Raw genomic sequence first — 11,460 nt, 5'->3', positions numbered from 1 at the left:
AAGTAAATCATACATAAATTAAAGGAATTAAGAATGAAAAGCATTTTAAAAAAATAATCCTGACCTTTTCACTTTATATCCAATAGTGACCAGTGTCAAATATAAAACCATGCAGTCTTAAAGCGATCTTTACCACACAGACAAACACCTTCGGAAATCTTCACGCGTCAATTTGGTGTGTGACACTTTGTGCGAAAGGTTTGAGTATCTCGTGTCTAACGTGAGTGGTTTGTTGTTCTCTTGGTACTCACTCCTCTCTCTCTCTTTCCTCATACTTATTCACTACGAGTGTGAGCTTTAATATATATTTAATAAAAATGTAACGGTGTTTCAATAACTCTCAATTTTTTTAGGTTGTATGGTGCTTTATGGTGCCTGCAACACATTTAGATCATTTCAGCGCCAAGAGTACACCATCAGTACACTGAGTTTGAGATCACCCAAAAAAAAAAAGGACCAGCCAGGCCAAAGCACATGTCCCCAAGATAGGAACTCAAAGGTTTACAAAATATATATTCAAAACAAAAAATGTAACAGTACATAACAGAGAAAGAGATAGATGATTTACAAGGAAAACACAATATCATCTCCCAACTACTCGTATAACTATACATTGGACTGTTTCCCTCCCAGTCAAGGACTCCGGCCAAAAACAAAAACAAAAAAACAACAACAAAAAAGGACTCCGGCCAGGGCTAAGACCGAGACAAAACTAAGTAGTAAGTAATCTCATTCAAAGACAAAGATAGAAAGTAAGTTGGATCGGAAAGTGAAAGAAGACAACAAGTCCAAGTAACATCCAGGCCCATTATGGCGTGTGCCAAGCAAACCACAAGACAACGATGTCATACATTCATTAGCAACTGCGTTTGCTCAATGATAAAAAAAGTAAAGGTAAACAACAACAACAACAACAACAACAAAAAAAAACAAAAAACAAACAAACAAATAAACAAAACAAAACAAACGACTGTAATAATTAATCGATTTATTCATTCAAAAACGTATCTAAAATCATTCATCACATGAATGGATCGCAGTAAGAGAATCAACAGAATAATAATAATAATAATAATAATAATAATAATAATAATAATAATAATAATAATAATAATAATAATAATAATAATAATAATAATAATAATAAATAAAACACGCAACTACAAAACTATCAACAAATAGCATATTATACAAATAGCAATAAGAATAATTTTTAAAATAGCAATAATGTTAAGATTAACAACATCAACAATAATAATAATAATAATAATAATAATAATAATAATAATAATAATAATAATAATAATAATAATAATAATAATAATAATAATAATAATAATAATAATAATAATATCCTCGACTTATTTATCACAAATCGACCAAATTTAATTGTCAAGTGTACAACCAGTCCAGTTCCAGGCATGAGTGACCATGACATCCTCATCACGGAAAGCACTATCAAAGCAAACAAAATCACACAAAAATCACACCCTATTACTATTTGGGAAAAGGCAAATATCGCCGAAATGTGGACAGAAACACGTCTTTTTAGTGAAACATAATTAATCAACATCTAGAAAGCACTGAGGATGTTTGGACTGCCATCAACGACCACCTAAACAAAATGATGACCAAACATGTACCAACGAAGAAAAGCTCAAGGAAATTTCACCAACCATGGATAAACACCACCGTCAAACAATTATCTAGACGGAAACAAAAGGCATGGAGCAGAGCGAGAAAGTCCAATAGTAAGAAAGACTGGTACAATTATGCCCGACTGAGAAAAGAAACACAAAAAGAGAGTAGAAAGGCCTATCATAATCATGTTAAGGAACTTGTCAGTGAAGACTCAAACAAAAAGCTCTGGAAATTTATAAAAAGTAGGAGGTTTGATTCGGTTGGTATAGCGCCCCTTGAGCATGATCGTGTATTATACTCTGATGCAAAGGAAAAAGCAGACATACTTAATAACCAATTCGGCTCTGTTTTTGCTTCAAAAGCTCATACCAAAATTACCACTCAACAACTACAAGGCGAAGAAAACGATTCCAACACTATGGTCGAAATCAATGTGACAGTAGAGGGCGTTTCCAAACTCCTCGCCACTCTAGATCCAAAGAAAGCATGTGGCCCAGACAAAATACCATCCCGTCTCTTAGGGAGCGTTCACATATTACGTCATCAGCTAGGGGGGGAGGGGGGGTCTACCAAATGTTGACATGTGTTGACATGGGGGAGGGGGGGGGGGGGTCAGACCCAAGATGATGTCATCAAAACATAGGCAAATTAGGCCTATTTTATTAAATGCAAGAGCTTCAAAAATGGCATTCCAAATAAATTAGCAAAAAGGTGAAAAATTAAGAAACAAGATGGGAAAGGGGTATCACTTCTCAAAAGGCGAACTTGCCCTAAATGTTCATTGTATCACTCCTCGATCACAGCAATGAAAGACCGAAAATGCGGCATGCAAGAAGAACAGCAAATGGGAGAAAGTGATGACGATGAAGATGAAATTGATGATACTATTTATAGTACATTGCCAGAAGTCCAAGGCAGAAACATTTTTGAATCAATTAATTTTATGTTTGGAAATTGAAACAGAAATTCATTCCACTAAAAGACTAATATGCTATAAAATAATTTGCCTCCTATACTATTTTAAATTACACTTTCTGAAATTTTTTTAATAGCACCTGCACCAAGTAGCCTAATTTAAATAATGTTTGTTAGATTTTATCTTTGCAAATTAAATTTTATGTCCCCATTGTATCGTAAAACATAAATTATCAACAGTTTCTGAAATTAATAAAATGTCTGAATGTGTTTTATCAAACGTTGATAATCAATGTTTATGGTTTGTAAAATGAATAATAAATATTGTGAAATTAAAGTTATCTTTTAGTTTTTATTAAATTAGATGACGTCATCATCTGTTGGGGGAGGGGGGGGGTCAGGTCAATGATGACAAGTGATGACTTGGGGGAGGGGGGGGGGGTCTAAAAAGGGCAAATTTTTGATGACGTAATATGTGAACGCTCCCTTAAAGATATTGAGTAACGAATTTGCACCTGCCCTCACACATTTGTTCAAACTCGCTCTTGAAATGGGAGACATACCAATTGTTTGGAAGCACGCTCTTGTCCAACCCATCTACAAGAAAGGTGATAGAAGCAGGGCTCAAAACTACCGTCCAATTTCATTAACTTGCATTTGCTGCAAACTGTTAGAGCATATAGTGAGATCCTCAATAACTGAATATCTCGAAACTAACAGTATTTTTTGTGATGAACAGCACGGATTTAGGAAGCACCACTCATGTCAAACTCAACTTCTATCATTAACACATGATCTGTCAGCTGCTATTGATAAAGGTGGTCAAATTGATCTAGTACTATGGACTTTGCCAAGGCCTTCAACAAGGTTCCTCACCATCGGTTAATCCAGAAATTGTATGACGTTGGTATCAGGAACAAAACCTTACAATGGATTGCAACTTTTCTGGACAATCGCACCCAACAAGTTCTTGTCGACGGCGAGACTTCCACTATCGGGATGGTGACATCGGGCGTACCTCAGCGCTCAGTCCTTGGGCCCGTCCTATTTTTAGTGTACATAAATGATCTTCCACGAGGTATAAGGTCAAAAGTGCGCCTCTTTGCTGACGACACAGCATTATATAATCAGATAAGAACAACAGACGACTGTAAAACACTAAATGACGATCTAGCTAAATTACAAGAATGGGAAACAATAAATCAAATGGAATTTAACGTATCAAAGTGCAATGTTCTAACCATCACAAATAAGAAAGCACCTATTACATTTGAATACCAACTTCATGGTCAAAACCTGGGACATGTAAAGACAGCAAAATACCTTGGCATTGAGTTTGCTAAAAACCTCAAATGCAATGATCACATATGTCACCTGGCTTCAAAGGCAAATCAAACAAGCGCTTACATCACCTGCAATTTAAAAAGATGCCCAATCGCAACTCAAACCCTTGCTTTTAAAACTATTGTTAGACCAATTTTGGAGTATGGCAGCTCAATTTGGGACCCATATACAAAGAAAAACATCGACACCTTAGAAAACATCCAAAGAAAAACAGCAAGACTCATCACAAACACATTCGATCCTTTCTCAAGTGCGTCTGAAATATCACAACGGGTTGGCCTTGAACCTCTGGAAAAGAGAAGAAAGATATATAAACTTAAATTGTTCCACAAGATCTACTACAAAAAGTCGTGCCTTAAACTTCCAAACGACATCAAAGATATCGACACAAGAAATACGAGGGTACACACAGCAAGAGTAACCATCCCAACATCAAAAACAGATGCCCACATGTATTCGTTTTTCCCTTCCACTGCCAGACTATGGAATAGCCTCCCAGCTGAATAGGCTGAAAACGGTTGCCAACATGCCTTCACGCAATTGCTAGAGTTCACAACGTGACTTTTTAATCTATGTGTTGTTTTTTTTTAAATTAGTATTATGTGCAGAATTTTAGCAAGTTTAAAATGTAAAACCCTACAAACTGTGGCGTGATCATCGACAATATTGGAGGTTTCCACAAGACGAAGAATAATAATAATAATAATAATAATAATAATAATAATAATAATAATAATAATAATAATAATAATAATAATAATAATAATAATAATAATTAATGATACTGGTATTGATAACGATGACGGTATTTGTATTTAAATTAATATTATTATTATTATTATTATTATTATTATTATTATTATTATTATTATTATTATTATTATTATTATTATTATTATTATCATTATTATTATTATTATTATTATTATTATTATTATTATTATTATTATTATTATTATTATTATTATTATTATTATTATTATCATTATTATTATTATTATTATTATTAACATCATCATCTTCATCATTGTTACGAGAAAAAAAATACCACATTATTATGTTTTGGATTTAGAGAATGCAGGACGATTACCATGCTGCGCTCTCTAACTATATAAATCACGTTTCGTTTATCTTCAGGTAATGATTTCTGCTTTGTGAACATAAAAAATATGGAAAATTAAGCTTTTTTTAAATAGCGCGCAATATCCATTAAACATGCTCAAAGCGCTTTACAAAGGGTCCTTGACCAACATCAACACGTAACATAAAGAACGAGGCATGACGCCTGTTCGGCAATAATAGATTTTTTTCTCCAACAGAGACAATGCTGTTAACGGCCAGGTACTCAATTTACACCTGAGAACGGTGAGAGAATGTGAGGAAAGAGTCTTTTCCACGGACTCAACTATGTGCTGAGCAAGGCTCGAACTCAGGACCTTCCGATCCGAAAGCGAGTGTCAGACCACTAGACCACATAGCCGCACAAGAAGACACAATGTAGGCTATTTAATTTGCATTGCACGAAACTTTGTCAACGAAAAATATTCTTAACTCTGAAAATACCGCACAAGAAGACACAATGTACTTTTTTAATTTGCATTGCAAGAAGCTTTGTCAATGCCAAATATGGTAAACAATGAAGTATAATTTCATCAGTGCCAAATATGGTAAACTATGAAGTATAATTTCATCAGTGCCAAATATGGTAAACTATGAAGTATAATTTCATCAGTGCCAAATATGGTAAACTATGAAGTATAATTTCATCAGTGCCAAATATGGTAAACTATGAAGTATAATTTCATCAGTGCCAAATATGGTAAACTATGAAGTATAATTTCATCAGTGCCAAATATGGTAAACTATGAAGTATAATTTCATCAGTGCCAAATATGGTAAACTATGAAGTATAATTTCATCAGTGCCAAATATGGTAAACTATGAAGTATAATTTCATCAGTGCCAAATATGGTAAACTATGAAGTATAATTTCATCAGTGCCAAATATGGTAAACTATGAAGTATAATTTCATCAGTGCCAAATATGGTAAACTATGAAGTATAATTTCATCAGTGCCAAATATGGTAAACTATGAAGTATAATTTCATCAGTGCCAAATATGGTAAACTATGAAGTATAATTTCATCAACGCCAAATATGGTAAACTATGAAGTATAATTTCATCAGTGCCAAATATGGTAAACTATGAAGTATAATTTCATCAGTGCCAAATATGGTAAACTATGAAGTATAATTTCATCAACGCCAAATATGGTAAACTATGAAGTATAATTTCATCAGTGCCAAATATGGTAAACTATGAAGTATAATTTCATCAGTGCCAAATATGGTAAACTATGAAGTATAATTTCATCAGTGCCAAATATGGTAAACTATGAAGTATAATTTCATCAGTGCCAAATATGGTAAACAATGAAGTATAATTTCATCAGTGCCAAATATGACCTGGAACAGCTTTTAAAATAAATAAAAGTATTTCAAAACTTCTTTAAAATTCTCAGTGTCCTGTTAAATTTGCCTTTAAGTGTTCCTTGTTAAAGGGTCACGTGATCATACGTCCATTGGTATAGGATTATTATTGTTATCAATATGTTCCATCATCATCATCATTATTATTTATAATTGTTAACATTATCACCATTATAAATTATTATATTATTATTATTATTATTATTATTATTATTATTATTATTATTATTATTATTATTATTATTATTATTATTATTATTATTATTATTATTATTATTATTATTATTATTGCAATCATCATGATCATCATCATCATCGTCATCATTATGGTCATCATTAAAATAATTTATATTAACATTATTTTTTTCTGTTTACATTCGGTGTAATTAAAGCACTTAAAACAAGATAAAAAACGATAATATAATATTAAAATTTTATGGTGATTTAAGATGCTCTGCTTTCGATATCATAAATTTCCTTCATTTTTCTTTTTTTTTTTGTTATGTATATACGGTAATGACAGGCCATTTACCTTATTATCAACATAATTTTTTTTTCCCATAATGGCTAACAAGCTCAAAGAAGCTGTAATTTTTCTCAGATTCCGTAGCTATAAATAGACAAATAGACTTTCCTGTCAAGCCACAAAATATTTTTGATACGCGATATAATATATCGGGTTACCATGATTTTGTGTTGCCTTTTTTTTTTTTTTTTTTTTTTGGTCGTGTTTTTTTTTTTAATGAGTTTTACAGCACTTGCAACGCTTGTCTATCATTTCAACACCAGGAAACAGGAAGATGATAGGGGGAAAAGTTTCAGATCTGAAGTTAAAAAGACAAAAAAAAGAAAAAGTAAGACAAAGGGGACTTGTTTTCAAATAAGGATTGGAAGATTTCATAAGCAATCTATCATTGTGCCCAATTTTGATATTAACTAAAAGTCCCATCATTTCTTTACATTATTATTATTACTATGTAAAAAAAAAAGAAAAATGAATGACGGGGGAAAAAATGCAGATCTGCAGTAAAAAAGAAAAAAGAAAAAGTAAGACAAAGGGGACTTGTTTTCAAATAAGGATTGGAGGATTTCATAAGCAATCTATCATTGTGCCTATTTTGATATTAACTAAAAGTCCCATCATTTATTTACATTATTATTATGATTATTATGTTAAAAAAAAAAAAAAAAAGAAAAAAAATAGGCATGGACAAGGAAGGACAGCCCAACACTAATGAGAAAGCTGAGGACAGATCTGGACGGAGAGCCATTACTGCAAATTTTTCTTACTATCATGTCTCCTCTACAACCACCTCCGTCGGCATAATGAGATGAGGTGAGATAAGGAGGAAAAGTCCCACCTAGGGGCAAGCAAATGATCCCGCTATGAACTTGAAGGATACATTTAAATTAAATTGAGCTTTTATAGAGCACAATATCCACTATACATGCTCAAAGTGCTTTACAAGGGGTCCAACAGCAACATTTAACATTTAAGACGGGACATGACACCCGTTAGGAGATATTACAATTTTTTTCGAACAGAGACAATGCTGTTAACAGCCAAATACTCATTTTACACCCGAGTACGGTGAGAGAATGTGGGTAAAGAACCTTTTCTAAGGACTCAACTATGCGCCGAGCGAGGCTCGAACCCAGGACCTTCCTATCTGAAAGCGAGTGTCATACCGCAAGACCACATAGCCACACAAACGCTTAGAAAGTTATGACAGAGATGAAAAACAGAGAATAAAAAGTCACGGGGAGTCAGTGCCAAACTCGGGATCCAACTGACACAACAGCCTCCGTCTGACTGCTCACTGTCCTCTCTCTCTCGGCCAGGCAGAGGATGTTGTGTCACTGACACATAAATTCATTTTTTAAAGTTAATTTTTTAAAGTCAGCAGCTTCATATTCTCTTTGTCTTGTGGTTGGCGAGAGAGTGAATTGCGTGTTCTGTCCTTTGTGTACCACACTGTCTTGAATACAAATGAAAGACATGGGGTCATTCACAATGAAAAAAAAAAATAAAAAAATTATAATTTTTTTTAAACTAAAAAAAAAAAACATAAATAAAAAAAGCAGAAAAATTAATAATATGTAAGCCACCTTCTCAAAGTGGTATTATGTCAGGATAACCTAAATGTTAGAAATTGAATAGTTAGTTAGCAACAAATACTAAACTTGGGGTTCATTTCTATCCGACGTGCACTTATTTGCAGGTCGGATAACTCAATTCTTTATGAGCTCATTATTGTAAATAGAAATCTAAAAAAAAATGACACAAAATATTGTCCATTACAACAATGTTAAACTAGGCCCGTAAGTGGGTTTGGACGTCAGACCTGCATATATTATGTACATCTCGTTTCCATTCATTGCAGTGGATAATAAATTCAATATCTTACAGTGCAAATAACTCAATGTTGGTATTTATAAGATAAGATAGGATAAAATAAGATAAGATGAACTATATTTATCCACTTTCAGAAATTTACATTGGGTATTATTGCCACAGGCTAATGAATTTCTGAAAATAATTAAGCAAATAAATAATAAAAAGGAAAATACAATGACATAGAAATAAAAGTAAACTGACTAAAAGCTCAACAAAACTAAACACATTTAAAAAAAATATTTTTAAAATATTATTATTTCAATAGGGGATGAAAATCATCAAATTCAAATCATAAATCAGATGACTTTATTTTTTTTCTCTGAATAAGTGACTGACTGACTCTGGCCCTATCAGTATTCCCCTATCAATGACATTCAAAATTTAGGGGAGGGGGGGCAGCTTGGCTCAGCAGTACGGTCTTTGCTTCGTACCCAAAAGGTACCAATTTCGACTTCCCGCCTCGTTGTGTGGCCTTGAGCAAGTCACCTCCCCCTAGCTCACTTTGCAGCACTGCACTGCGGCTGATGCCTGGGTTAGTCCAGTCTTCCCTTGGAATAGACCCTAAAGACAAATTTCTCCTTAGGGATGAAAAAAGGGAATTTTATTTTTTATTCATTTATTTTATAGTGCACCAAAAAAAAAAACAAAAAAAAAAACCTTAAACAAAAGTTAAAATGCTGGTATCTAGTCTGGAGAAGAACTGAGCTGAGGAATTCTATAGATAGTATGCACTTGGCTAAGAAGTTCACAACATTGCCATCCGGGAGTAAAACTGGCCAACACACAAACTGTGTGTAACCTTGAAGGTTTATAGTCTGGTTAATACAATTTAGTGAGAAGTACTCATGAACGTGGATGGCAAAAACAATAACAACGGCCTGAGTGACGTCATCTTCGAACTATCTTATACACTTGATTAGAGCCAATCATATTCGTGGTGCGGTTGGCGTCTTTCGAGATCCTATAATCTTGCGGTTGGAAGGTTGGCAGTACGAAAGGAGGATAGGGAGGTGGAGGAGGAGGGAGATGCTGGGTTCTGTGTAGAAGAAAGGAGCAAAATGGGTCCGGGGGAGGGGAGGAGGTTATAAAAAGGTAAACATTAATGAATGAAATCAAATCTTCAATCTATCAATAAAGCAAAAAATCATCAATTAAGCAAATAAATCATTGGAAGCAGGTAATTAAATTGAATTAATTTATTCATAGATCAATTAAATGAGTGGGCAAAGAAGAAGGGGGGAAAAAAAATTTTAAGAAAGGAATTAATAAAGAATTGCGATTTTTTTTTTCAAAATAACAGTTAACATAGTTCATATTTCACAAAATGTTCATCCCAATACAATTATCAAAATGCCGTGTAATGTAACAATTAATCCATACAGCGAACAGAATCCACACTGTGCTCTGAAGCACTACACATACAAAGACAATAGGTAACACAAAATGCAAATTATATTACTACTCAAAAACCTGCCAGAATAGCAATGTTTTCAAAAGTTTCCTACAATTTCTGAGTTCAGGGCTGTCCTTTGATTTCATTATTTAATTTGTTCCATCCACATTTTTTAAAATCCACAGACCATGTTCTAGGCATTAGTGTCTGGAACTATTTATTGATAACATCAAAGATGTGCTTGTCTTATTTATCACAGTACATCTTTATAGGTGTGTATGAAACAGTGTCAGAATAGTTTGAAAAACAAAAACAAACAAAAAATTTATAAAGTAACCAATCATGAACATCAGCGATGTGTTGCGTGTCGTCTTTGTTTTGTACCCGAAAAGTACCGAGTTCGAATATCCGCTGCACTGTATGGCCTTGAGTAAGTCACTTCGCACTTGCTCATTTTGTGGATCTTCCCTTGGAATAGACCCTTAAGACAAATTTCCCCTATCGGATATATAAAAGAATTTTTTTTAAATTTTATATTATATCTTGAATAGTTTGAATAACAAAAAGCAAGAAAAAAAAGTTTTAAAATTGTGATCAGCGGTGATATCTTGAATAGATAGAAAAACAAACAAAAAAAAGTGAACAAACCATGAACATCAGCAGTGACTTTCGTCCATTTGTCTAGGTATGACAACTTGGCATCTCTATCCATACCGACAGGGTTCAAACCACGCCAGGCACATGCCTATGGATTAAACGGAAAGCAAATTCAACTGAGGCTAAAATAAAGGAGAAGAGGACAACATGGGATGGAAGAATCATATCCGGTGGAGGAGAGTACTTGATGGCCTATGCTCCAGGTGGGCGAAAAGCCTTAGTAAATTAGACTGTAAATATGAGTGGAAGTCTTAAACTTCTAAAGGTCAGCACACGAAAGCCGTTTTCCTAGAACCATAAGTCGGGCAAGGTGGCCAAGCGGTTAAGGCATTGCAATGTGACCTAGGATGTCCTTGGTTTGAGTCCCACTTCGATCACTGTCATTTTAATTCTTAGACAAGATAATTAACCCCTAATTTGCTCACTTTGCAGAATCATTCATGATGTTTCGCAAAGTACTTTCTACCAGATCTAACACACCCAGCCACCCAATCACTGCTGGTTGGTCAGAATAAAAATCTCAACTGCACCCAGCATCACTCTCAGTTCCTTAGTGGGGAAGCGAGTGCTCTACCAACTGAACTATCGGGACTCCCACTTACAAACAGTAAGCATACGCTG

At 33.9% G+C, this 11,460-nt stretch overlaps 1 protein-coding gene across 2 annotated transcripts in view; it reads right to left on the bottom strand.

The window, feature by feature from the left end:
- Positions 1 to 6,873: 6,873 nt before the first annotated feature.
- The window catches only part of LOC144958670 (LETM1 domain-containing protein 1-like), a 16,621-nt gene continuing 12,034 nt past the window's right edge, over positions 6,874 to 11,460 (bottom strand). The window contains exons 8-10 of one of the 2 annotated variants that reach the window (XM_078890794.1): positions 10,831 to 10,927; positions 8,253 to 9,825; positions 7,092 to 8,181 (exon numbers count right to left, since the gene is read on the bottom strand). In XM_078890794.1, the coding sequence (XP_078746920.1) occupies positions 9,716 to 9,825; positions 10,831 to 10,927 (207 nt within the window). In that variant the 3' untranslated portion in view covers positions 7,092 to 8,181; positions 8,253 to 9,715. Of the gene's footprint in view, positions 9,826 to 10,830; positions 10,928 to 11,460 lie in introns of both variants that reach the window. The other variant, XM_078890793.1, reaches the window with a different exon arrangement.

Source organism: Berghia stephanieae, chromosome 13 (assembly GCF_034508935.2).
Source record: "Berghia stephanieae isolate SIO BIC M18660-M18661 chromosome 13, UCSD_Bste_1.3, whole genome shotgun sequence".
Classification (NCBI taxonomy): domain Eukaryota; kingdom Metazoa; phylum Mollusca; class Gastropoda; order Nudibranchia; family Aeolidiidae; genus Berghia; species Berghia stephanieae.
The sequence above is the reverse complement of the archived record's forward strand: the minus strand, read 5'-3'. Positions and strand labels throughout refer to the sequence as shown.